The sequence below is a fragment of the Podarcis raffonei genome, chromosome 10 (assembly GCF_027172205.1).
Source record: "Podarcis raffonei isolate rPodRaf1 chromosome 10, rPodRaf1.pri, whole genome shotgun sequence".
Taxonomy (NCBI): domain Eukaryota; kingdom Metazoa; phylum Chordata; class Lepidosauria; order Squamata; family Lacertidae; genus Podarcis; species Podarcis raffonei.
Window position 1 is genome coordinate 6744349 of NC_070611.1, and position 27037 is coordinate 6771385.

Here is a 27037-nt window from a genome sequence, read left to right on the forward strand (position 1 = left end):
TTCCTGGGAACAGCAAAGAAAACAAAGCCCCAGGCAGTCCTGAATGTCAGAAGTGGGGTTTTTTTGGGGGGGGATGATATCTCTGAAGAGATTTAGCCCAGTCAGTAGAAAAAACACGATGCTCTTCATCTCAGGGTTCAAGCCCTTCGTTGGCCAAAAGATTCTGCACGCTGTGTCTCGGGAGGGTGAGATTTGTGGAAACGCGCATTAAACTTTTTCTGCCCATTCGAGACGGAAGATCCGGCTGTGCACCGCTTTAAACTTCCCCCGCATCTCTATGTGGATTACAGAGCCGCTCCAGGACCTATTCCTCCACCCCCGTGTGGAGAGGGGCCTTTTCCGGCGGCGGCAGGAAATGCTCATGATGTATTTCCTGTTCAGTCCCGGAAGGAAGAAGCTCGGAGATGCTGCGTAATGCGTAATGCGCATGCGCAGTAGCAGCCGCCGGTAGCAGGAGTCTCCGCGGTCGGAAGCTCTGAGGGGAAGACACGATGCCGGATTACCTGGGAACCGACCAGCGCAAAACCAAAGAGGAGGAGAAGGAGGACAAACCCATCCGCGGTGAGCCGGGGGATGCTGCGGAAAAGAAAAGCCCCCTGACACCCAGTCCCTGGTCGCCCGTTGGGGTTCCAGTGCGCATGCGTGCCTCTCGGATGCCCCTCTGCTCATTTGCGCCCCCTCCCTTCTCTCCCCCCCCAAACCCTGGTACCCTGCAGATGTTTTGGGTCTGCAGATGAAGGGCGGTGTACGAATTCAATTTAATTTAAAATCTTGCCTCCCTACGTTAAACGTAGAATCATGGAATCTTAGAGTTGGAAGGGAACCTGAGGGTCATCCAGTCCAACCCCCTGCAATGCAGGAATTTCAGCTAAAGCATCTAGGACAGAGGGCCATCCACCCTCTGCTTAAAAACCCCCAGTGAAGGAAAGCTGACAACCTCCCGAGGGAGACCGGTCCACTGTCAAACAGCTCTTACAGTCAGAAAGTTCTTCCTAATGTTGAGTCGGAATCTCATTTCTTGTAACTTGAATAAATTGGTTTGGGTCCTCTGGAGCAGGAGAAAACAAGCTTGCTGCATCTTCTAACCCTGTAGGCTCTGTTGTTCTTGTTAGCCCCATATTACTAATGTGGCTAAATTGTGGCACTGGCTGCTGTTAGGCTGCCCAGCCAAATTTAAGGACTTATTATTGGCATATGAAGCCCTGAACAACTTGGGACCAGGTTATCTTTGGGAAAGCTATACATTATACACCCTTCCCAGTCACTTCAGTCCTTGGGAGAGGCACTCCATGGGGCCATATGCTCCCAAAGTTGGTTATGTTCACTAAGATCAGAGCCTTTAGTGTGACAACTCCTTCCCTTTGACATGTGCTTCTGCTGGACATCAGGTAGATGTCTACATGATATTGGCATTTAGGCACCTGCTTAACATTCACCTGTTCACTCAGGCTTTGCCTGATGTGATGCAACTGTGTTGATGTATTAATTTGATGTACCAGTTTGTGATGTGTTTATTTTATGGGTAGAATTGTATTTTTGTATTTTTACTTATCTGCTGCTTACCACCATATATAGTTTAATGTTGGCAGTACATACATTTTTGCAAATAATAAAACAGAAAAGTCATGTCTTCAGACTGTTGGTGGGAAGTAGTACAAAACATGGTTGTTTCACTTTTTAATATGATCTGTGTTGTGTGTCTTTCAGCTTTGGATGAAGGTGATATTGCTTTGTTGAAAACCTATGTAAGTATTTGTTGCAGTTACAGCTTCAAAATTAAAAAAAAACTAGTAATATTGGAATGTTTGGGAAACATCTACATTAACCAACTGGGAGGAGTAAACAGTCCTAAAAGACATACTTAGAGTAAGCCTCACTGAAAATAGCAGGCTTTAGTTCTAAGTAAATATGCATAAATTTGTGAGTTTTGCTTCTTCAGCTGGAAGATTTCACTTTCATCTAAAGTAACAGCACCTCAAAACAAAACCCAATTTGGAATAAGCAAATCAAAAGCCTAAATATTACAGTTTCATGTGTGGTTTGGTGAGAAGATGAAAATTGCAGATTGCTGAGCCAATTTGACTTGAGTAAATATGTGTCTTATTTGCAAAGAGCTGTGTAAGGATTCATATCTCACGATTAACAAGATCTGACAAAATTCAACATTTGCTTGAAACTTTGCAGAACTGCAGTGCCTACTACCAAGCTAGATTGACCAGTGGCCTGATTAATAAGGTTTATCTGTTCATAGGTCTGCATTTGGGAAGTATCTGTTCAAGTCCCATTCATATATCCACCAGTCTGCCTTACTTTTTCTAATCCAGGGCCAGAGTACATACTCGAGGCAGATCAAGCAAGTCGAAGATGACATCCAGCAGCTGCTTAAGAAAATCAATGAGCTCACGGGTATGTCATTTTAGGGTTCATTGAAAGCATATATCTTTTCCATTTTAGTCTTGCCCTTTCAGTTATGGAGCATATGGGCCTGTGGTTCATTACTGCTCACTCCCACGAAAAACTCCAAATAGGAAGGGTTGTTGAACAAAACAAAGGAACTGAAAACAAAGAAACCTTCATGGGCAGAGAGAAAGGGGAAATATGAGAGAGGAGATGCTGTCAGATACAGAGAGCGGCTTAATTTTAACAATTGGGATGTTGAAGCTGACATGGAAAAGGATAACCAATGTACAATTGAATATCTAGTGTGGTGTAATTGTTAAGACTGGGACCTAAAAGTCCCCAGTTTAAATCTCCTAAAATGCTCCCCCAGGAAGGTTTGCAAACCTGTTGAGTATTACATAGCATTGATGCAAGTGGCAGAGTCATGTTTATGTTGCATTTGTTATGTTTATGTTGCATTTGCTGCTGAAACTAATTGAAGCAAGCTAGTGCTTGAATATATAGCACAGCATTGACCTGAGTGGCAAAGCAAGTGGTTTTTCTGCTTTTGTTTTTTAGGTATTAAGGAATCAGACACTGGCTTGGCTCCCCCTGCTCTCTGGGATCTCGCTGCAGATAAGCAAACTCTTCAAAGTGAGCAGCCACTGCAAGTGGCAAGGTATGCAGATACTTTATCTGGTCAGCCATAGGAGCAAATAGTTATAAAAATGCATAGCATTATAGCCGCTGCTTCTATCCTCCACATGTAATGTGCAATCCCTGTTGCAAACAAGTAACATAGAGTCCTTTCCAGTATAACATATGGAGTTATGCTACAACATAAATATTAAAACTTTGCTATTTGCATCTATCTGTTTCCTAGGAGCTTTAATTTAATGTTTCATTCTGACATCGTATCTTAAGGCCCGGGTGTTTTAAATCCCTGGGGGTGGGGTGGGTTACACTGAAAGCAGTCTTTAGTTGGATATTTAAAGTGCCACTTCTCATGCTGTTCATGATTATTTAAGTTTTAGGGAGAAAAAGAAATATGGTAGAAGGAAGAGTTTTTAGTTATGGTTAGCTAGGCAAGGGCAGCAGAAATTTAGCCTTCCTGTAAGTTCTTCAAGAAACCTGGACTTCGAATGACACTTGGCTGTCAGGCACATTAAACCCTCATTTGCTCACAGATTGCTTGTTTAATTACTTTTCTCTTCTGGTTAGATGCACCAAGATAATCAATGCAGATTCTGAGGATCCGAAGTACATTATCAATGTGAAGCAGTTTGCCAAATTTGTGGTTGATCTTAGTGATCAGGTGGCACCCACCGACATTGAAGAAGGGATGAGAGTTGGGTGAGTTGATACCAATATTTTTACTGTTCTTAGTTTGAGTTACTTGACTTAGTCATCGAGTCTAGAGGATTGAATGCACATTTATATTTATAGCAAAATGTATATATGTTGCCTTCCTGCCCTAAACAGGGCTCCCAAGGTGGTTTACAATAGCACAGTGCAATTAAAAGATGGAATGCATTCAAACAAGCCATGGTAGAAGAAGTGAAATAGTTTTCAAGCAGTATAAACATCTTTGATTGGCTGCCTAAAATACATGCAAGGGGCCAGTCTAACATCCAGTGAGCCAGCACATTGGATTTGGGACTGGAAACTGAAATAATATTTTCTTATATTGCTGCATAACAAAGTTCCCTGAGAGGTTTATAATAGAAAAAAATTGTAGAGTAAAATACAACAAGCTCATAAAATGGAACACAAAACAATATCAACATCATACGTAAGGATTTTAATAATTCCCAGATGAAAATGAGAGTACAAGTCAACAAACATTTTCTGAAAGAAAATAATCTTTGGCTGCCTTCTAAAAGAGAACAAGAATGGAGAACATAGAGAGTGCCTTATCCCTAGACAGGAAATTTCACAACTGGGATACTATCGCGGAGAAGGCTCTGGATCCTGCCTTCAGACACTGGGGCTTCTTGAAAGAACGTCTCATCAGAAGCTCTTACTGCATGGGATAGAGGAGAGGAGGCATCAGATAAACAGGGTCTCTATCATGTAAAGCTTTAAATGTCAAAATGCCAGTTAGGGACCAACTGATAATAGCAGATTCTGTTCAAGGGCCTGGACTAAATGGCACTTGAGGCTTAATCCAGCTAAAAGTGGACAAGTTTTGATTTCAGACCATCTGCAGAGTGTGATCACTTGATACAAGGCACCAGACAAGGTCAGCATTGAACCCAGCACCCACGGGGAAAACTTGATTATAAGCCGAACATGATACGAAAGTGGAGTTTGGTCTTGTATTCTTCTAGAGTACTGTTTGGTTGTAAAATGCCTTACCTGCAGAATGTAAATAAAATGTTCACATCTGAGCTGTGATAAAATACGAGGCACAAAGTTCCCTGGAGAGAGGGTGGGACAAGTTGTCCCTCCACCTGGATTCCTTCAATATGTTTCTGTGGTGCCACATGACATACCTGTCTATCCAAATGTGTCCCTTAGTATTCCAAGCTACCCATTCCGACCCCTCGCCCTCACTATGTAACCAGCCTCACCAATATCAAATGGAGAAAAGCCTTTACATCTCTGTGGCTGCAGTCTATGCACTCTGCTGTGGTTGAAGAATGCTTTTGCCAGACCCCCTTATGAAGGGAGAGTTTGCCCCTGTGGAGCTAATATGCATTTGTATTCTATTTCTGCAGTGTTGACAGAAACAAGTATCAGATTCATATCCCTCTGCCTCCAAAGATTGATCCAACTGTTACTATGATGCAGGTAAGAACTCTTATTACTATTGGCCTTTGTTTACCTTTGTAATCTGACTTCATTGTAACCTGCTCTTCTTATTTCATAAGATCTGTTAAAAAAACACGTTATTGCAAATAACAAAGATGTATGCACATCTGTTTTGTTACAAAGGTAGAGGAAAAGCCTGATGTCACCTACAGTGATGTTGGAGGTTGTAAAGAACAGATTGAGAAGCTAAGAGAGGTGGTGGAAACACCCCTGCTTCATGTAAGTATTATAATAAAAGGTGTGTGTGATCTGCTGATTTATTTCCTCTTACAGCTTTCAAGGGCTAATTGCATATACCGCAAGAATCTAAATTATTCAGTAGTCAAAAGGCTTTTAAATCGATTTACGTTTCAATTGTCAATATTTAAGATGCTCCTTTTGTTCACCTTTCGAGGAAAGTATGAATTTCTTCGTTAGATCTGACAAAACCTCATCTAGTCCACTGTTTTGGAAATTCCTCTTCTAGGCTGCCACAAGTGGGGCACAAAACAATGCCCTTTTGTCGTCTGTCACAATAGTATTAGGGATTCAGAGAGATGCTACCCTGTTAGTATCCTCCCGTGATCAAGCTGACTGCTTGAATAGGGCAGTGCTGTCTTTGTGAAATTGCAGGGAGCATGTACCATTGGAAGCTTGAAGAAAGGGAATGGCAATGGAAAATGTCTTTATCTGCTTGCATTATTGAAGCTTCAGTGCCTTCCTATTGGCTTTGCACCGACTCTCTTGTTACACAGCGCTGCACAGCTTTCTTGCCACTCGGTCCCTTCTTGACTTGTGCACTACTTTTAAAATGAAAGATTTCCTGACAGTTCATTGATAATACTAAAATTGTACTGCTGTGGCAAACTTGGGCTCCTGCAGGGCTTTGACTGCCCCTGGGTCCAGTCTAGGGCCAGGGAAAGATACTGCGTTTCATCCTGTCTGTGCAACTTTTAAACTTACTGTCTCCCTACCACTACAGCCAGAACGATTTGTCAATCTGGGGATCGAGCCCCCTAAAGGAGTGCTTCTCTTTGGCCCGCCGGGGACAGGGAAAACTCTCTGTGCTCGTGCTGTTGCTAATAGGACTGATGCCTGCTTCATCCGAGTGATTGGATCTGAGCTGGTGCAGAAATACGTAGGAGAGGTAAGGAAAAGAGGGAGCATGTCTGTGCATCTGTACCAGGGGAGGTCAAGTTTCCAGAAAGCCTGCTCAAACTATACTTTAAATAATCTAAGTTTTCCTGCAGAGGAGGATGAGAGTCTTTGCCTTAATATTATGCAGTATGATTAGAAACCTGGACTCTTTATGTATTTGTGTACTCCTCTGGCAGTTTGGGTCATATAGAATCTGAAGCCTGTCTTTTTATGTAGGGTATGTGAGATTCTGTATGATGTACAGTAGGCTATTCTCATGAGTTGGGACAGCCAGGCACCAGTTGTGTCCTGGAAAGAACTGCAACTAAAATGATGTCCCATAACGAGCACAGTTTTACAGTGGTGCCTCGCAAGACGAAATTAATCCGTTCCGCGAGTCTCTTCGTCTTGCGGTTTTTTCGTCTTGCGAAGCACGGCTATTAGCGGCTTAGCGGCTATTAACGGCTTAGCGGCTTTAAGAAAAAGGAAACAAACTCGCAAGACGTTTCGTCTTGCGAAGCAAGCCCATAGGGAAATTCGTCTTGCGGAACGACTCAAAAAACGGAAAACCCTTTCGTCTAGCGAGTTTTTCGTCTTGCGAGGCATTCGTCTTACGGGGCACCACTGTACCTCTTGGTTCTGTAGATTCATTTGGAAGTTTTAATATTTACTTTAAATACTCTTAACTCAAGTGACAGTTGGCTTTATATGAAAGTAAATCATCTGTGTCTTTTTATAGGGTGCTCGAATGGTTCGGGAACTCTTTGAAATGGCCAGAACAAAAAAAGCTTGCCTTATCTTCTTTGATGAAATTGATGCTATTGGAGGTTGGTATCACCTTACATCAGTGCCCTTCTGAAACTGGACTACAACTCTTTATTCTTTCTTTATTCTTGGCTTAGCACTCATGGTGCGTTTGGAGAGAAACAAACCACTAGCTCGAGTTTTTACATAACAACAAGCCACACCCTGGCTTGTTTTTCTATCTGGTGCAGCAACAGCAGGAACAGGGAAGTTAGTAAGTGTGGTCTACCACACTGCTCACATTAAAGCATAGGTGAATTTATCGTTCAGACCAGGTCCCCTTTCTCTATGTCAGGTTAGTCCGTTTGGGAGATGATTAGGTAATAGAATGGCAGAAGCAACTTGATATTTGGCCTCTCTGCTGTGCTACTTCATGCTGGTCTCTGTACCACCAGCAAAGGACAAGGAAAAGTATTTAACAAAAGTATATCCTAGTAGTGTCCTTTTTTAAAAAAAAGAATGTGATATTTTGATTTACTTCAATAGCCATAGATAACATGGTAAGGGAGTACACATGAATTGCATTTTCTTGTTTTGGGGGTACAGTTAACGAGGGTGCCTTATGTGTTTCTCCTGCTGTCTCTCTCTAGGGGCTCGCTTTGATGATGGGGCTGGAGGGGACAATGAAGTCCAGCGCACTATGCTAGAATTGATAAACCAGCTTGATGGCTTTGATCCAAGAGGCAACATTAAAGTACTGATGGCAACCAACAGACCTGATACTTTGGATCCAGCACTGATGAGGCCTGGAAGACTGGATAGAAAAATAGAATTTAGCCTGCCAGATCTGGAGGTTAGACTAATTTTATTTTGATACTAAACGAAGTCAATAAGAACACATTTATTAGAACTTGAAGGACTGAAGGTGATAATTTTTTCTATTAGCTCTCAGAAAATGGATTTGATCAAATAGTCATTTTGTACCACAGCTGATTCTCTCTTGTCAAAAGGATTCTGGTGGGCAATTTTAGACCTTTCCTGTCTGTCTAGACAATTTCAAATTATGTATTTGACCTGGTGCTTCTGTCTAATGACAAATTCCAAAAGAGTAACTCTGTGTTGTAGCAGTTAACAAAAAGGAAACTAACATTGTAGTCCAGCCCACAAAAGGTCGTACTGTGCTGTGCTTGTCTTGAAGATGCCACAGGATTCTGTCTGCACTTCCTGTTGTTCTGAGGGGGTGACATGGACTACAGCATAGGCAATAGGAAAGTATGACGCCTTAAGGGAAAGTGCAGGTTTTTATTTCATAGAATTGTAGAGTTTGAAAGGTCCACGAAGATCATCTAGTCCAATTTCCTGCATTGCAGAAATCTTTCACCCAACATTTGGCTCTGGGGCTTGAACCCATGATCTGTTGAGCAGCTGCTGCCTTCTGCTCACTCACCTGCCTTCTTCTTCTGGAGAAGGGGCAGATAAGCGATTAGTGGAGGTTGGTGGGCAAGGAGGTGGTTGCAGAACAGCAGCTCTGGACCTTTCCAAAGTGCTGGAGCCTCAACAGTAGCCTAAGGATGCATTCCCCCATTGTTGTCCCTTCAAAGGACAAATCATATTGGCTGAACAACTGCTTTACTCCCAGGTGCATCACTAGACATCAGCAATGTGGAATATCAAGCAGCTCCCCAGGCCTCTCTTTTTGGCCCTCTGGAGTTTCCCCAGGCCACTGGTCCTGCTCTGTACCCTCAAGTGCTTTTTGCTTGACTGGAATGTGTTTCTGAACTGGGACAACGTCCCTTGCTTGAATGGGTGGAGGGTGGTGTGGCTTGAATGTAACATCTACCAAATTACGAGTCACATCTGTTGCCCTGCTGACTCTTTGTCTTTGGCCTTCCCAACACTGATGTGTAGATGGCAACAAGGGGATGAAGCCCTTATGCTCAGTCTAGCTGTGGTTGTTTTTTTAGGGACGAACTCACATCTTCAAGATTCATGCCCGTTCAATGAGTGTTGAAAGAGACATAAGATTTGAGTTGCTAGCTCGACTGTGCCCTAACAGCACTGGTAAGTCAAACATCATAGTTCTTGTTCTCTCTCTCTCTTTGGTGGTGCTGATAGTTATTTCAGATTGTTTTTACATCCACTATTCTTCCTTGCAAGGTGCTGAAATTCGAAGTGTGTGTACAGAGGCAGGTATGTTCGCCATCAGAGCAAGGAGAAAGATTGCCACTGAAAAGGACTTCTTGGAAGCTGTGAACAAAGTAATCAAGTCATATGCCAAATTCAGTGCTACACCTCGCTATATGACTTACAACTGATTCTAGATACCACTGAGAGATCTCCTTCATATGGCTAATACTACGCAGAGTAATATCAAAAGTTCTAGTTCGTGTGTGTGGTGTAACATAGTTGGACTAGTAGAAATAAATGGAATATTCCAAGTTACATGGTGTGGTTCCTTATGATATTCAGTAAAAATGTTTAACTGCATATTACCCTTCCTAGATCTAATGAACTCTGTTTGGGAGCACCTCTTCCTTTCTACAAGCTTTTGAGTGGGACATACCCTGTACAGCACTGTGAAATCAGTAACTACCTCATTGAAAGTGGAGTACATGTTACCTTCGTTAATAACAAACCCCAACATTTGAGATTCCAAAACTTTGGCACCAGTTTCAAGGGAGTCATTTTGCAGTGAAACCCCCGTTTTTTACAGTGCCCCACAGTGCCTTTTTGTATCAGATTTTGGTGTCATTTAGGAGGAAATCTGTAAAAAGGTTTTTCATTATACACTTGAATTACCATAACAATATGCTTAATCAGACTAGATCACTGACCCCCCTTTTTAAAAAAGAATAATTGCCATTAATGTCTATTACTGTCTCAGGTCACAAAACCTTTAACCTAATAGATAGGCACCATCAAAGTGTCACATAGGTGCATATCTATCTTGACTACCATAACATCTAAAAATAAGCAGAAGGGAAATGGAAGAACTTAGCACAAGCTGCAAAAAATGGCTTTTATGGGATTTTTAAAATTGACTACATAAAATGTAGTTTTGAAAGCCAGTGCTGAACACTTGAAAGATATTGTACAGTGCAATTCTTCAGTAGATGGTACAAGAATACATTTTACAACAATGCCTCCACAATAAAGCGTCAAAGGAAAGTAGCAAGCAGTCCATGTCTCCCAGGCTTGCTGCATCATCTGTACTCTTTTCGGTAATCCACAGTGCTAAAAATATCCATGTAGTGCAATATCTCATCTGCTGGCACATTTCTGAACAACAACAAAAAAGAAACTCCCAAATATTTTAGGATGCTTTCAGGAAAATACACGAGTCTTCTTTTTTATACAAACCAGTTCAGGCTATACCTGACTTCAATTTTTGAAAGTATTAAGGCTTCAAATTCTTCAGAGAGCATTCTGGCAGAAAACAAGGCGGCCCTACTACTGTGTCACATACCCGTAAGACTGGCTAATCTTAGGCGCTGTATAATCTGTGCAAATTAAGTATTAAAGAGAAGCCCTTGGAATTTAATCAATGCACCACCATACAATTTATGATGCAGGTGTTCACACCACATCTACAGGAGTCTGCGAGGCTGAGAGGCCTTTCAGTTGGCTGAAGAGGACAGCATCATGGGTACTGGGAAACAGCAAGTCTCTGCAAGCAGCTTTGTCAAAGAAATGTAGTCTAGCAAGGTTCTCCACAACCGATCCTAGGTAGAAAAGAAAAAGCTTTAAGAGGTGTGGGTGTGTAAAATTGTACAGCCTCTTTTTGTTGTTGCTGTGATCTGACTAAGTAGCTTACCTATGCAAAAGCACACACACCTGTGGAGGAGGAACAGTGCATACAATGGGTGGTGTGTGCTTAGTTCCGGGTGCAATATAGGAGCTACGGCTGTATTTATATAGTCCCAGTATGAGGGGGAAACTGAGCGGCATTCAGCTAACTAGTTTCATCAACACAAGGATGTCCACTGGCACAATGGAACTTCACACCCTCCCATTATCTGCTCTGGAGGCTTGGGGGAATCCCCAGAACAGATTTATGGAGCTCATGGTGGGAGTAAGTGTCAAAATCTGCTCTGGTGCCTCCTGCAAGTCTCCAGAGCCAATTTTAAGGGAGCAGAAGAGGGAGGAGGCAAGAGAGGAATAGGAAGCTTTGCTCCATGCCCTGAAGTCGGTGGCTTCATTGGTGTTGCAGTATTGGACGTGGCCCCAAATATTGTGATATTTTAAGACACCATTTCTAACTCCCATGGCTGTGAAGAGGTGTTTGTGTGTCCGTTCAAGCACCCTCGAGAGTCTGCAGCAAAACAAATGTGTGCAAAATGCCTGAACTTATTTTGAATACTGAATTTGAGCACTCTTACAGAAAAGTTCAAGTAGTAGTCCAACATGCATACAGATTGGATGCAGCATCACCCATAGTGTGGTGAAAAACTTCAGAGAAAGACTGCAAGCCAGAGAGCACCTTTGGGCACACTGAGGGCACTGCTGAGTTTAAAAACCAGCTGGATAAAAGGGGATCAAAAGTCCCAGGGCTCCATACAGCCTCCAGGCTGTTCTTTTAACAGAAACTAGTGTGTTAACCAACTAACAAGATCCTCTCCTCTTTCTTCAAAAATGCCAACAGTTACACAGGTAAGGACCAAGTATCTCATTCCTTGGGTTTATCTTCAACAGTTGTAGGTTGCTAGGATTTACATTAGCACTTTCTCCTGTTGTTCTTTAGCTGAATTTGCTGGTGTTACAGTCACTTTATCTGCACTTCAGGCAGAAAGGAGAGACAGGCATAGCTTGTATGATATGGGGTTGATCAGGAAGCCACACATCACTAACACAGCATGTTTTTAGCATCTTTGCTATGTACAATCAGGCAGTAGACCAATATTTGCCTCAGGCCTTAGAGAGCTGCTGCCAGTTAGATTAGATCATGCAAGGCTAGATGGGGTGGGGGTGGGGGTCAAAAGTGACCACAGCAAGTCCATGATTTCCAGCTGTCAAACAGGCTTACCATTGCAGCCGCTGATATACACTGAAACTCCTATTTCTTCATACTCTCTTATGATCTACAACAGTGCAGAAATTAATTTGCAGTTAATATATTTGTATTTTAAAAGTCATTGTCATAACATACACATGCCCTTTTAAAATTGAGCAGTTATTCTAAAAATACCAAGGGAGAAATTTGGAGGCAAGGAGTACAGTGCTTAGAAGTGCAATCCTTTGCATGCAAAGGATTTCCCGCTTGGACTACTGCAATGCACTCTACGTGGGGCTACCTTTGAAGGTGACTCGGAAACTACAACTAATCCAGAATGCAGCAGCTAGACTGGTGACTGGGGGCGGCCGCCGAGACCATATAACACCGGTCTTGAAAGACCTACACTGGCTCCCAGTACGTTTCTGAGCACAATTCAAAGTGTTGGTGCTGACCTTTAAAGCCCTAAATGGCCTCGGTCCAGTATACCTGAAGGAGCGTCTCCACCCCCATCATTCTGCCCGGACGCTGAGGTCCAGCGCCAAGGGCCTTCTGGCGGTTCCCTCCCTGCGAGAAGCAAAGCTACAGGGAACCAGGCAGAGGGCCTTCTTGGTAGTGGCGCCCGCCCTGTGGAACGCCCTTCCAGCAGATGTCAAAGAGATAAACAACTACCTGACATTCAGAAGACATCTTAAGGCAGCCCTGTTCAGGGAAGTTTTTAACGTGTGATATTTTACTGTATTTTTGGTTTTTATGGAAGCCGCCCAGAGTGGCTGGGGAGGCCCAGCCAGATGGGCGGGGTATAAATAATAAATTATTATTATTATTATGCCTATGCTGAAGTTAAGTCCTTTCAAATTGAATGGGACTTAATCTCAGGTTAAGTGTCTACAGGATTGCAGCCTAAATAGCTAGGGAGCCTGTGGCCCCCCAGATTTTGCTGGACTGCAACTCCCATCATATTTGATTACTGGCTGACCAGTGACACTTGGAAGGCCACAGATCCTCCCACCCTGTTTTGAGGCCTAAGACAGCAGGAATCTCTTCTGTGCAAGCCTCTTTGAAATGGACGTGAGCTGTGCACGGTCTTGTGCAAGAGAGCTCCCTTTGCTTGGTACATGGATGCATGAAACTTTGTCTTTGATGTGTGCCTTAAAGCAGCAAAAGGTATTCTGGTAGCAAGGTATTAAGTGTAGGATATGGCAATGAGATAAGATGCCACGTACTGAATTTAGGGCTTTGACTCCAACTGAATCCACGAAGTTCACAGGTGAACAATCCAAAATGATTGTGTGAATGTTGGTCACTGGCTCCATAAAGCGCTCGAGCTCATCGGGAGAGGAGTCCTGCGTAGCTGCAGAGAACTTTCCGTTGAGCGGCAGTTCGTCATTCATTACTTCATGTTTCACACTGTTCTCTGTGTAGTTTGTCTTTCACAAAAGATAAATAAACACCAGACTTAAGTATAGGTTTTTGCTTCTTTCAATCAATAGTTCCTACAATCAGCACAGGATGTCATATTAACTCTACATAAACAACAACAACAACAACAACAGTTCCACATGCACACTTGTTCTCTGTGTAAATGAATGTAAAGGGTTGACTCTATGTAAATATTTATCTAGAGAGAGCTCATTGTTTACATACAAATTAGGAAATATCAAAGGACAAGTATCAGTGTTACTATATAAGGACACATGTTGTGATGGAAAAGTTGGTTCCACAAGTGTTTCTTTTTACTTTTTTCTCCTACTAGCAAATGGTTACAGAATGGCAGCCTCTGATTGGCTGTGGTTCCAGGAGGGAGAGTTTAAAAGGAGAGGCTTTGGAGGGAGATAGGGTCAGTGTGGTTAAGTGGGTGTGTGAATCTGCCCTTCGGACATCCTCATTCTAAAACAAGTCAATCTAAAACATAATTCTCCAGTCATTCTTTGTTTTTGTGTGCCTCTCTGGAACAGTAAAAGCTTCTTTTGTGAGATCAGCAGGAGGAACAATGATGGCAACTCTCTTGGTGCAGCAGTTTCATTCTGCACCACAAGGAGGAAGTGTGGTCAGGCAACAAAAGTAACAGCTAGTTTTGATCCACATCTTGCTCCCTATTCATATCACATGTCACCAGCACTCTCCCCAAATCCCAATGTTTGTATTTAACAGGGATTCTATTAAGGCAAACTGCTGCTCACATGCTGCATGTCGTAATGGACTTGAAACAAACCCATTTGATTCCTGAGTATTTCCTCCCTCATAAAGGAAATGCAAAATTGTCAATCAAATGGCCTCAGCTGCACTAAACACACACCTTTATGTTCCTATTGCACTGACACCCTTGTAAAAATCATGCATAGTACTGGATAAGGGTAGCCAACTATCAAAACATAGCCTATGCATAGCTCAAAAATAGCACCAGCCTCAAGAACATGATACTCCTTCATCTGACCCTTCTCTTAAATGAATTTCCTTCCTTCCCACCGATTAAGTAAAACGCCAACATTGATCTCAACCATGGTTAATACTAACCAGGTTTCCGTACAAACCATTATTTCAGATCCAGGCAAACTGGAAACCCAACTAACATTAGGCAAAGACAGCAGACATTTCGGTTAGCTGCAGGAGGGGGAAATTAATGCTTTGCAAGAAGAGAAAGCTGGTTCTCGATTTATTAAATCACTGCTAGGGAGGAGCCAGAGCCTGTGCCAGGAAACACTTGCAAGGCTTACCACTTTCAGGACTGCTGTTTTCTTTTGTTCATGAAGGTTCTTCAGTTCCTTTCTGTGCCTTTTCTGGGCTTTCTTCCTTGCTGCCAAGACTGCACAGGGATCAACACCAGTCTATAGCAGAAACAAGGCAAAAAAACCCCCAGAGAAGATTCATCTTTGTAAAGTGGTAACCAAGCCATGGGTTTTGCCCTAACAACATTCATAACCCTTTAAGGTGCTGCAGGACTCTTTGTTTGCCTTTTAAAAGGTCACCTTTCAGCAGCTATTAAAGAAGTAAAATGAATTCACTTGCCAAATTGGTGAATTTACAATGGAAAGACTCTTTTTAATGGAACTGCTATTTAGGACAGAGAAAAGGGGGGCTGGGAATACTAGAAAACAGAGCTTTTATTTGGTTTTAACAAGCACCACCTATTACAGTAACATTCCTTGAGCTTCCAATATCACTACCCCACCTGATTTGGGGTGTAAGAGAATTAAGTGTGTCAAATTAGATTCTGTGTATGTGTGGGGTAAGAATCAAAACAAGACACAAATTCATGCTTGAGAATGGAGCTATGTTCAAATGCTTCAACAACTAACCCAACTATTCTTAGCTCAGGCTGGCTGAGACAGAAGGCTTTCCTAACACACCCAGATGTGACATGGGTGGCTTAGAGATGAAACACTTCATCAGAAAACTCACATAACTCTGTTGATGGGTTATACCTTCTCAGACTACGGGTGAAAAACCAGAATGGTTGAACGGAATCAGTGTTCCCATGTCTAAGAAACAAACACCACCCTTTCTGTACAAAGCCAGCATATTGAAATTACATTGGTCTAGAATCCAAGTATTGTCTGTACATAGATTTATTTTTCCTTTTTAGACAGGGGAGTAGTCAAATATGTAATTCCCTGCAGTGTGAAATGGCAGTGTTTAGCATTTTTCAATAGGATAGAGAGTAGAAATGAATTGCTGTTCCTCACCTTTTTCTTCAGTGCATTGATATATAAATCACTATTAGCAAAATAGAGCGATGCATTTGCCTGGAATATTTTGATTCCAGGGCATTCTTTCACCTAAGAAAAGAAGAGATTCTTTTAATAAAGAAAGCATGTCTTCCTCAACTTGTTTATATAGCAATATAAAATATATAGTCATTAGAGGTTAAGTACATATTGTCCATCATGCCGGAACATGCTGCCCAGGGGTCATATAGTACACATGGGAATAGGCGGAGGTGGGAAAGCACAAGATTAAACTCAAAGGAGATTTTTGTGGTGATCTATCCCACCCCACTAACACATTTTGTTCCTCTGGCTCCCTATTTCCTTGCTTCCTGCAAAGAGGATCCATCAGTCTACATGTTGCCTCAATGAGCCATTTCAAACCCTTCTTTCTGGCACCCCAAGCGCATCACATCATCAAACTACCATTTTGGAATAAGTGACCTACTTGACGGGAATTGGCCTTGGAATCTCACCTGGGACAGTACCTGTCCCAATGAAGGAGGACAGGCTTAAAGATCCCTTTAGTAGTGCCTTTGGGTAGACTTATACATTGTGCTGGAGCTGCCATGGAGGGACTATATCACTTCAGCCTCATACGGGAAGATGTCAGTCTAAACACCCACTCACATCTATTAAGAGCACAAAAATCTTACGATATCTGAAAGAAGAAACTGATTTGAAATACCTCACCTCTGCTCTGACCTTGACTTCTGCTTCCAAGACTGTTGCTATCTGCCCTTGAATTTGGACTGGGTCTCACAAGATGTGCTAGGATGTGCTAGAACCAGACTAAACCACTCCAAACTGCAGGTGGAGCATTCCAGGTTTTGAATGCTCCCCCAAGTAAAAAGAACAACAACCTCCTAACAATTAAAAACTAATACTTCAGAAAGAAAGGCTCCAGCCGAGCTGCCTTTCTGCTGTGTCAGTAGAATGCTGGAGAGCATTCAAAAAACTGATTTCCCACTGACCTACAGTATGAAGTGATGCAGTTGGGGGGGAAAAGAGCCCTGCCAGACCAAGCCAGAATCCCCTTTTCCCAGTGGCCAAAACTAGATGCCTATGGGAAGGAAGACTTGAAGCAGGACCCGAATGCAGCACTGATTCCTCAAACTGCGCTTCCCAGCATTCAAGGACATAGTGCCTCTGACAGTGGAGGAAGAACACAGCCTTATCCTCCATGGAATTTTCTAAACCACTATTAAAGCCATTCAAATTGCTAGTCCTTCCTAACACCTCAGGATTCAGTCTCCTGTTTCTTCTACATGGGTAGAACAGGCCTGAAGCTTGCTAGAAATCAGAGCAGGGGAGCTGGCGGAGATCTTAAGTCAAGCGGGGGTGGGGAGTCTGGTAAGATTCCCCACCAACAGGCATGCATGACTACTGAACACACACACTGCATTCCTGTCTCATCTCTGAACATGCCTCATGGCTCTGGTTATTTCTCCCTCCAGAAATGTCCCAGCTGCTAGTTCCCAAAGAACCATTTGGCATTCCTGCTCTCATCTCCCCATGTGGTGGGCTTGCACTGGGAGGAATGGATCTTAATGTTCAGTATGGGGTCCTACGGGATTCAGATTCAACTCCCAACCAAGGCTTTGTTACTGCTCCCCTCCATCTTAAATCAAAGAGAGCACTTTCCTTTCTTCTTAAGGGGTATAAAGAGATTTAGCACCCTCTTACCTCTTCATACTCTTCTATATCACAGTAAATGTCTGTACCGGAAATCTGGCCGAGGATTCTGTATTGTGGACTGTAGAGAAAGAGTCTCTGTATTAAGAGGCTATAAAAGCAATCTCTGTTAGAACCTCCCACTAATGTCTTTACCTCTTTGGTAAAGGCCTGGTGCCCATTATCCAGAAACAGTGAGAGGAAAACTATTTTGAGGTTTCTTGTTTTACAGTCAAGCAGTATATTAAATATTATGAAATAAAATTGAAGAGGGGCGTGAAGGGAGAACGACACTTCGACTTCAGCACATTTTGGACCCTATTTCAACGTGCATGGAATCATATAGACACTTCCTACACTTCAAATCTGCTTTCTGTCTGAGGATCAGATTTGGGAAATTACGTCAGTTGCAAATAAGGTCTGCTTAGACAGTTTTGCTGCCTCCCCACCCCTTCCGTAGATCCTGAATATTGTTATACAGTTTATTGCTTGTAGTTTCTTGGGTGTGACTCACTAAAGAGAAGCTGCAACTTGCCATTTATTGGCTGCTTGAGCTGTAAATGCTCTCCTCGTTTTTAGGACTTAAGATCAGATCTGAAGTCAAAAGTAACCCAACAGGTTTCTTCTGATGCAATGCCTTGATCAAAGGCCAGAACAGAGAGGCATCAGCAGAAATTCCAGTTCTTGAGGCATAAAACGGGTTGAAAACTGAGTGCCGGGCCTGTGTTTTTTAAAGCAATCTAGAGAAATTTGATAGAACAGATGATGCCGATGCCGAGTTACCTTTAGCAGCATAGGAAACTGCATCATACTGAGTAAGACAATTGGTCCATCTAGCTTACTACTGACTACACTGACGGGCAGTGGGTCTCCAGGGTTTTAGACTAGGGACATTCCCAGCTCTAAGACCTTCTGCATGCGAAGCAGATGTCCTACCATTAAGCTATGGCTCTTCACTACTTTTATTTAGTTTAGGTTTTACAATATTATTTTAGATTCAGATGCCGTTTATACTACTGCGCAAATGTTTGCTTTTCCAAGGAACTCTTCCTGGAGATATTCTTCCAGCTGCACTGGGAGGGATTGATTGGGTTGGAAGAGGTGCAAGAAGGTCTCTTAACACACTGCCAGCAAGCAGAAGTGGTACCCTAATCAAGCATTTTGATGAATGACTTCACCTTCCATTGTAGGGAGGACGAGCTAGCTCAGCAAACTACACTGTACTGGTTGAGCACAGAGAAGGAGATTGTCCCTCTTTACTCCCACCACCAATAGCTTCGATTTGAGAGAATAAATGTTTGAAAGTGAGCCTCACCTTTGTGTTCTGTACACGATGGTAATCATTGCAAAAGTTATAGAAGTGAGCAAACCGTAGTCGAGCCCCAGAAAAACCGAGGACAGAAATGCTACAATCCAGATAGCCTAAACAAACAAACAAACACCTAATCAGTAATATATGGTTTCTACTTTCCAGCAGGTTCAAATAAAAGCCTGGTGAGTCAATTACAAACACTCAAGACCACTTTCAAGAAAAGGCTAACCATGTTTCACACTCACATTTTACTTGCGGGCGGGAATGGGGTGGGGAGAGGAAACTGTGGGAAGGAAACAGGTCTGAACTGTTTCTAGTACACTCAAAACTAGTGATAGGCCTAATATAGTAAGGCAAATGGATTTTAAAAAATGTGTGAGTAAATAAGGCCTTATTTTGAAGCCTCATTGATGAAATGGATTGCACACCCTATTTGTTCTTATAAAATAAGCAGGTGGTGTACTGAGAAAAATCTTTAATTCCCAGAAAAGGATTTCCCTACTTATATAAATATCGTTAAATAAAAGTGGTTATCTACACACACACACACACACACACACACACACACACACAGAGAGAGAGAGAGAGAGAGAGAGAGAGAGAGAGAGAATATAAACAGAAATACGGCTCTAAGCAGTTCTTAGTGATAGCTTATCAATGCAGATTAGGGCAAGAGAACTCAGGGTTTGCCAGGAGTCAAGCCTTGAGTTTTGTTCCTGCATAGGCAAGGGCCATGCCTTTCCTACCTCTGTGAGGTAGTCAAACTCAGGGTAGACCCACTGAAATAAACGGCCATGGCTAACTTGGGTTCATTAATTTTGTTGGGTCTACTCTAAATAGAAGTTAGGTGGATATAACCTAATGTATCCACTGTGCTGGCTTTGCATTTCTAAGCAGGGAAGGGTTTCACTGGCAGATGAGACCCTGAATTGCCTAATTGATCTTAAGCACATTTCAATACCCTCTCCTGCACTATCTCTTTATGTTCCTAGATTTGGGGCCTAGAGCTTTGTTCTTCTTGCATCATTTGACTCTCACAGTGCAACTATTTCTGTGCAACACAACATTGCAGGTGGACCAGTGGATTACCATATCAGAAACGTTCTACATGCACTTTGATCAGAATCAAGGTCACTCACCAGTTCAATCTTGCTGGTCCTCCAGAAGCGAGTGATATCTTGAAACTGTTTGAACATGCCTTTAAGATTGACCATTACAATTGCTGCAAGCACAGCCTAGGAACAAATTTTGAGAAGCGTTTGCTTTTCTTATTTTTATTATTAAACCATGTTGCAGCATTAAAAAAAAGCACTCCAAAGTATATATAACTAGCAGGTTCTATGCAGGAGATCTATTTACATACACAAGAATATTTTTTTAAAATGTTTGTTTAGCAAGTGTAAACAGCCATGCAGTCACATGTCATTTTTGATCTTTTGCTTATCTGCACATATATTTCATCAGAAACCAAATGAGATTCCTTGATGATAAACATCAGCAGGGTTTTGTTTAAAGTGCCTATAGCTGCAACCTTCCTGGATGGCCCATATCAAAATCAATGTGTTTCCCTTGTAAGGGTACAATTTGTAGAATCATAGAATTGTAGAGTCAGAAGGGACTACAAGAGTCATCTAGTCCAACCCCTGCAATGCAGGAATCTCAGCTAAAGCATCCATGACATTAGTTAACTTCATTCAGTAGAAGTTAAACACATCAAACAGCTGATTTCACAGCAGAGAGGAGGAGCATTCTCTCCCAAAGAAATTGGGGGAACTTAAAATAGGCATGCCCACTACAGCAAGGATGGGAGCCCTCCAGATGCGGTTGTAATGCAACCACTCCATCCAGAAGGGTTATTAGATAGAGGATGATGGAAACTATTGTTCTCCCACCCTTGCACTACATCATTTGAATGCTTTATAAGCCCTGTAATATACAAGTCAAAGTTGCTGAACTTTTTTTCTTTCCCCCCCCTTTCCTTGGGCAGTTGAGCTACCTCCACACCCAAGTTGTTGTTCTGAAAAGAGAAGTAACAATCTGTTGCCTCATTATATTTTAGGGTCCGAAATGGAGATTCCAGTGTTTTACTAGAATAATAGGTTACTAAGATTATTTTCTGTATTCAAAACCCTTTGGCCTGCACCGGTTTCTAACTGGGATTTCTCCTTTAGCCTTTTACGGTTAGCGCAGATCCCAGGAAAGCATACAAAGTAATCCTTATATTTGTTTTTTAATAAAATGCTAATCTTCAAGCCCTCTGACAAACCTTTTATGGCTTGTGCAAAGTGCTCTTCTTCCACTCCAGCTAACCAAGCAAATGGACTCTTACTTAGTTACTGCGAAACTGTCACTTCCCAATCATGTCACTCCCTGCCTTATTTATTTCCAGTTAAGTAAACAGGGCAATGGCCTGGCCTACCAGCAATAAAATCTCTGAAGCTTTATTTGGGACCTACAGGTTTCTTATCTTCATTTTAGGAAAGAGAAGCGGTGATCTTTAGGAAACTGATACTTTTGTTTGGCTAAAATAATATCTCAACAGCCTAGAACTAGATAAATTCAAGATCAATGTGTCAGCACATCGGCATGCATCCAGTGGATTGAACAACGACTTCTCACTTGCAACTTGCATAACCTGAGGACCCAAACAATGAGGTTCCTGCTAATCATTGGCTAACAGTTCTGTCCCACTATTCCTGAATCAATGGTTGAAAGTATAAAAGGTGATAAAGTAACACGTATAAAGTGCTGGATTAGGATTACAAAGCTCAAGTCTTCATTGCTAAAGCATATTTAATTTCTTGCATGCTTACAGGTGTGGAGACCAAAGACAGGACAAATAAAAGGAGCTGCTGTTAGTTAACCAGAGCCAAATGAGACTCACACAGGTATTCAGACTAGAAAGCCTTCCCTCCAATTGCAGATATTCAGGAAGGACGTTAGATAAAGCTGATGCACAGTAATCACCAATGCCATTAAATTACCCTGCAATTGAACCAATTTTTGAGCTTATTGTTGCAGCACAGAACATTCTATTTCCTTACAGCTCTAAACATTACAGATTGTGCAATGCTTTAACAAAAGCGGTTTTACTGCTGCTTATGTACCAATTTAGACTGGAATGAAAACATATATATAAGAGACTCTTACCTGTGGCAGTGGTTCAAACAGATAACCAATGGCAACAATGACCAGGAAAACCATAATTGAGGACAGAGTACCAGCAACCTGGGGGGGAAGGACACAGAAACACTATTGAAGAATCCCATATATACCGTATTTTTTGCACCATAACACTCACTTTTTTCCTCCTAGAAAGTAAGGGGAAATGTCTGTGCGTGTTATGGAGGGAATGCCTATGGGTGGCATGCCTACGGATTTTCCTCCTCTAAAAACTACGTGCGTGTTATGGTCGGGTGTGTGTTATAGAGCAAAGAATACGGTAGTTTAAAAGGTTATTAAAGGCATTGCCAAGCCCAAATATTCCTCCCATTTCTTTTTCTATATACTTGTATGTCTGATTGAGTCTTCTTAAGCAAGCACTCTGATGCCCTAAGCAATAACACTCACAAGAAGAGGCATCAACTAAATTTACATACATCACATGTCATACAGAGTAGCAAATACAGAGTATGTGGACTTGGACAGAATTGGGGGAGGCAGGAAGATATAGATACAGATCCCTGCTCACTAGATGGCCTTGGGGTAATTCCACTTATTTAGCCTAAGCTGGCCCCCAGAAGTGAGGATAAAATGGGAAAGTCCAAGGTATATGACCCTGATATCCTATCTGGACAGGGACAGTCTAACTACTGCTGTCTATGCTCTGGTAACCTCTAAGTTAGATTACTGCAACGTGTAACCTCCGAAGATGGTTCAGAAATTTCAGCTAGTGCAGAATTTGGCACCTAGGTTGCTCACCAGAGCAAGACAATTTCAGCATATTACACCAATCCTGGCCCGACTGCACTGGCTACCAGTTAGTTTCCAGGCCCAATTCAAAGTGCTGGTTTTGACCTATAAAGGCTTAAACAGCTCAGGACCATAATAACTCAAGGCCACCTCTCTCCATATGAGCTGACCTGGACCCCGAGATAATCCTGTGTGGCCCTTCTTTGTGTGCCTTCTCCACGTGAAGTCCGGAGGGTGGCAACACGAGAACAGGTATTGTCTGCAGTGGTTCCCTGTTTGTGGAATGCTCTGCCCAGGGAGGTGCAGCTGGTGCCCTCATTAAACACCTTTAGTTGGCAGGCAAAAACGTTCCTCTTCAACCAGGCCTTTGGCTGATTGACAACCCTTTTACTGTGTTGTGGGAGGGGAGATTATTGGTTTGATTTTATTATGTATTTTGTGGTTTTTATATTGTAATGTTGTGAACCACCATGAGATCTGTGGATGAATGGCAGTATACTGTACTAAACATCACCATCATAATAATAATCATCACGTCCCTGCAGCAGTGTTTGAAACTGAGATATGAAAGCTAGGAGCTAAATGGCACCTTAAACCTAGGTTACAGGCACCACAACCTAGTGTCTGGGCATGCTTTTTTATAACAAGAATACAAAGCCAAAAATGAACTGCAGTTAAAATCTTATGTTCATTTTTTACATGGTCTGGTCCTCATCTGAAGACTGCAAAAAACCAAGCCATACTTCTCCTGCCTGTCCCCCTAATATTCTTACAAGGGTCCCTTCTCCAGTCTTCTCTAGAGAGTAGCTGGAAGTGGGGAGGCAGAAAAAGGTCCTCCTTTCCTTCCAGAAACTGGAAATTTTAATCTGAAATCTTAGGCGCAGTACTGCATCCAGAGCTCAGAAATTGCTTGCATTCATGAAATTCCCTGTTGTAAAACATGCCAAGAACAGTGGGACTTTCAAACGCTGCCCTGCAGGAAGGACAAGTGAAACCTAAATACACCTACCTGAGTCTTTCCCCCAGTGCCCTCCTGGACAAGACTCCGGGACATTGAGCAAGTTATAGCAAAGGTCTGGAAAAACGATCCTGCAGAATTGCATATGCCTAAAGCAATGAGTTCCTGTCAACACAGAAAAAGCAGGAGAACAAAAGTAGTAAGAACATAAGATGGGATGCTGGATCAGGCCAATGACCCATCTAGTCTAGCATTCTGTTCTCTCTCTCTCTCTCTCTCTCTCTCTCTCTCTCTCTCTCTCTCCCCCCCCCCCAGCAGAAGTCATGCTGAACATTGCCACAGATACATACCAAACTTCTACACGTGACTATTATCTCCTAAATAAGAAACTGCTTTGCAACTAATTGGGGAGGGGGGGACTGCATAAAGATAATTTAAGCACTGAATTTTAAAAAATGGAAACAATGTTCTTAAAGTCCATAAGCACAAAATGAAGACTTCAAAACCTTTGTAAAGCTGAAGTGGCCTGCACCAAACTTGCAAGGAAGGGTTCTTTGTTGTCACAGTTAAACCTCGGCTGCCGAACGCCTCCATTAGCGTACGTTTTGGCTCCCAAATGCCAAAAACCCGGAAGTAAAAGTTCCGGTTTTTGAACCATTTTCAGAAGCTGAACGCGCTACACGGCTTCTGTTTTGAGTTCCCCTATTGTACCGAGGCTTCTGCATTCAGTTTTTGGTTGTCAAACGTTTTGGAAGTCAAATGGTTTTCCGGAATGGATTATGTTTGACAACTGAGGTTTGACTGTATTAGATTGACTGGATAGGCAGCATGTGTACTGAAAGCAAATCTTTTTAATGGAAGAATCTTCTCTTGCCAACTCATAGGACTTCTTCAATTAGGATACGAGGCCAGTGCATATTTAATGTTTCCAACCTAACCATGGTTAGGAGGTCAGGAATGTTACATCTTCTCTGGGCCCTGGAAATGTAGGGAAGCTATTTTTCAGATAAGTGTGTCTTCAGCAACTAGCTTTTGGAAAGATTCCCCACCAATTTCAACAGGCTTTTGACCAGATAGTGAAAGACATATATTACATTCAAATTACCTGATTTCCATCAACTTTATAGCCATGCTTGAGAGCAAAGATTTTGGCCATGGAGATTGTCATGGAAAATCCAACAAGTGCTATGGCTATTGCATCCACAAATACCGCTGGGATGAGGCTGATATCTGGTACCTGTGGAGGACGTAATCTGCAAGGAATTAAAAAGGAAAAACTATTATCGACTAGCTGTATTAAACTACAGAGGGCTAAGAAGATGATTAATTCCTCATGCCTACCCTTTGGGAATATGGCCAACAACATCCACTCCATAAGTCTTTGACAGATTCATCCCAGCTGAAGCTCCAGTACCAATTACCACCTTTAAAAAGAACACACATGAAACAAGAGGCAACTTGGTTACAATAAGAAAACTTGGAAGCTAATCCAAGAGGGAGTTCAGTCTGAAGTTTTGTCTGCACAGTGAATGACATTCTAAACCATGCTTAAGAGGACATACTTAAGACATCCCTTCTTATCCCTCACTTACTACAATGATCTCCATAGGGATAGGAACTGGAAGTTTCTTCTTTAAGCGGTCGTTGATTTCTTTACCACTCAGCAACAAAACCATGCAAATTAGTCCAACAACCAAAGCTGCTATGTTGGTTTTTGTGATGTTTTCAAACACAGCAATTAAACTCTGCAAGACAACAAAATGTGGAATGTTATTCATAAGTGATATAGTCAAAGGAGAAGCAGATGTGGATGTTTATGTGGAAATGTGATGTTTGATGCAGAATATAGCACCCTGAGAACCTCAAATATCTCTTTTCATGTTTCTATCCCTTCTGGGTGTTAAAATAGGCTTGAAAGAAAGTAGACAAGCTTCATGAAATCTTTGAGGCTAAAGAGGGCTAAGTGGGATTTTCAGTGGTGGTGGTAGTGGAGGCTATGTGGAAAGGTAAAATACATCAGTTTTTCTCAATCTGTATAATTTACCGGTATTCAAATCACAGAATTTATTCAGCTCAGAGAACTCAGCTTTCTTTGATAATGACTTTTAAATTCCCCACACAGAAGTGCACATGATCCTTTTATCTCTTAAATTCCAAATGGATAGCAATATTTAAGACAAAACATACTACACCAACTTAAGAACTTGCATCTGTGCTGACCGCAAACACACACCAGCACTGGAAATAATGATTTCAAACCTTTTCCAGCAAATCAAATCTGTTTAAAAGTACATAAACTGATCTACAGGCAGGGAGCTGCCAACAGGCCTTCAGGGTTACCATAGCAATGAAATTCAGTGTTGATTAAGCAGCAGTGATCTTTCCTAGAAGTTGGCAAGGGGGCTGCAGGAGAAACGCATGCAGAGCATGATGTATTAAATACGTTCGATCTCAAAATTCCTGGGCAAAGGTTTTGGTTGCTTCTCTTCATATTTCAAATCTAAAAAACTGTCCTAACCATAAGTCATAGCTAAGTGACAAATGCAAACATCAAAACAAATTACCCAAATCCTAAAATGTATGAATAATGTTAAAACCATTAACACAATGAAGTTTCACTTAACCAGGTTTTACTACTGTCACATAAATATGAATGGCATTTTGCCAGAGTGAAGAAAGCCACGCCCCCCCTATTTTTATTACTTGAAAACAAAAATGATGGCTTGTGTGCATTTGTGTTTTGCCAATTTGACTAGTGCTTATGGCCTTCAAGAAAAATATTTCACACAGCCTCAGAAATGCTAAAGCAAAAGTTGCATAGGGTTGGGGTATCCTAAATAAATCCCTGTCTGCAAATACAGTTGTAGAAAGTAAATCAGGTTAGTCTGATTATCACTCATGTAAGGCTGCTGGAGGACACTACTAGATTATTAGTAAAGGCTTTTCTATGTGACAATTTGTTTAAATCAGTTTATTTTTTCCCCACTGCTATTCTTCAGTGACCCAAACTGTGTTGGACACATGTATCCCTCATTCTGTTTTAAAATCTTATTTTGCTACTGGTATCTTAGTTCTTGGAAAGTAACTTACAGAAAAGCCATATGATTGCTTCACTTTGACTGTTCTCCAATATCAAGAAATCTGTTCTGGGGAATTGGTTTGCATTTGCTTATTCTGACAAATCTTGGTAGCTTTTCCTCCATCATTTACACTGTTGTAATCCAATAATTAAAGAGACACAAGTAAGCTGCTATTTCTACTGGGAAAAATCCAGATTCAAACCTTAGCAAAAACACCAAAGGCATGTCTCTTGAGCCATTTATGATTGGTAGAACTTTGTTTGGCGGGCGGGGGCGGAAATCACTTCAGAAGATACACAGGAATGTAGGGATTTTATGGAAGTAGATTTGCAGTGCTTTGCTTGCCAATTG

At 41.9% G+C, this 27037-nt stretch overlaps 2 protein-coding genes across 5 annotated transcripts in view; one reads left to right on the forward strand and one right to left on the reverse strand.

Moving 5' to 3' along the window:
* The first annotated feature begins 408 nt into the window (after window positions 1–408).
* PSMC2 (proteasome 26S subunit, ATPase 2) lies at window positions 409–9495 on the forward strand. Its single transcript, XM_053405717.1, has 12 exons — window positions 409–561; window positions 1708–1745; window positions 2325–2406; window positions 2959–3058; window positions 3601–3732; window positions 5100–5172; window positions 5317–5412; window positions 6155–6319; window positions 7049–7136; window positions 7704–7906; window positions 9018–9114; window positions 9211–9495. The coding sequence occupies exons 1-12, from the start codon at window positions 492–494 to the stop codon at window positions 9366–9368; spliced, it is 1302 nt and encodes a 433-aa protein (XP_053261692.1). The 5' UTR covers window positions 409–491; the 3' UTR covers window positions 9369–9495.
* A 563-nt stretch (window positions 9496–10058) lies between these two features.
* Window positions 10059–27037, reverse strand: part of SLC26A5 (solute carrier family 26 member 5) — a 32250-nt gene continuing 15271 nt past the window's right edge. For all 4 annotated transcript variants that reach the window (XM_053405711.1, XM_053405712.1, XM_053405709.1 and 1 more), the window contains 13 exons: window positions 25199–25351; window positions 24948–25030; window positions 24712–24859; window positions 23658–23771; window positions 21887–21964; window positions 19876–19971; window positions 18740–18846; window positions 17437–17506; window positions 15730–15822; window positions 14761–14871; window positions 13270–13473; window positions 12077–12131; window positions 10059–10775 (listed from right to left, as the gene is read on the reverse strand). In XM_053405711.1, coding sequence (XP_053261686.1) covers window positions 10630–10775; window positions 12077–12131; window positions 13270–13473; window positions 14761–14871; window positions 15730–15822; window positions 17437–17506; window positions 18740–18846; window positions 19876–19971; window positions 21887–21964; window positions 23658–23771; window positions 24712–24859; window positions 24948–25030; window positions 25199–25351 — 1458 coding nt within the window. In that variant the 3' untranslated portion in view covers window positions 10059–10629. The remainder of the gene's footprint in view (window positions 10776–12076; window positions 12132–13269; window positions 13474–14760; window positions 14872–15729; window positions 15823–17436; window positions 17507–18739; window positions 18847–19875; window positions 19972–21886; window positions 21965–23657; window positions 23772–24711; window positions 24860–24947; window positions 25031–25198; window positions 25352–27037) is intronic.

Bases quoted from the DNA above. Each gene is read 5' to 3' on its own strand.
- PSMC2 (XM_053405717.1), top strand. From the start codon at position 492: ATGCCGGATTACCTGGGAACCGACCAGCGCAAAACCAAAGAGGAGGAG. The intron at 562-1,707 runs GTGAGCCGGGGG...TGTGTCTTTCAG, and splicing joins GGAGGACAAACCCATCCGCG to CTTTGGATGAAGGTGATATT. The intron at 7,907-9,017 runs GTTAGACTAATT...TTGTTTTTTTAG, and splicing joins TTAGCCTGCCAGATCTGGAG to GGACGAACTCACATCTTCAA.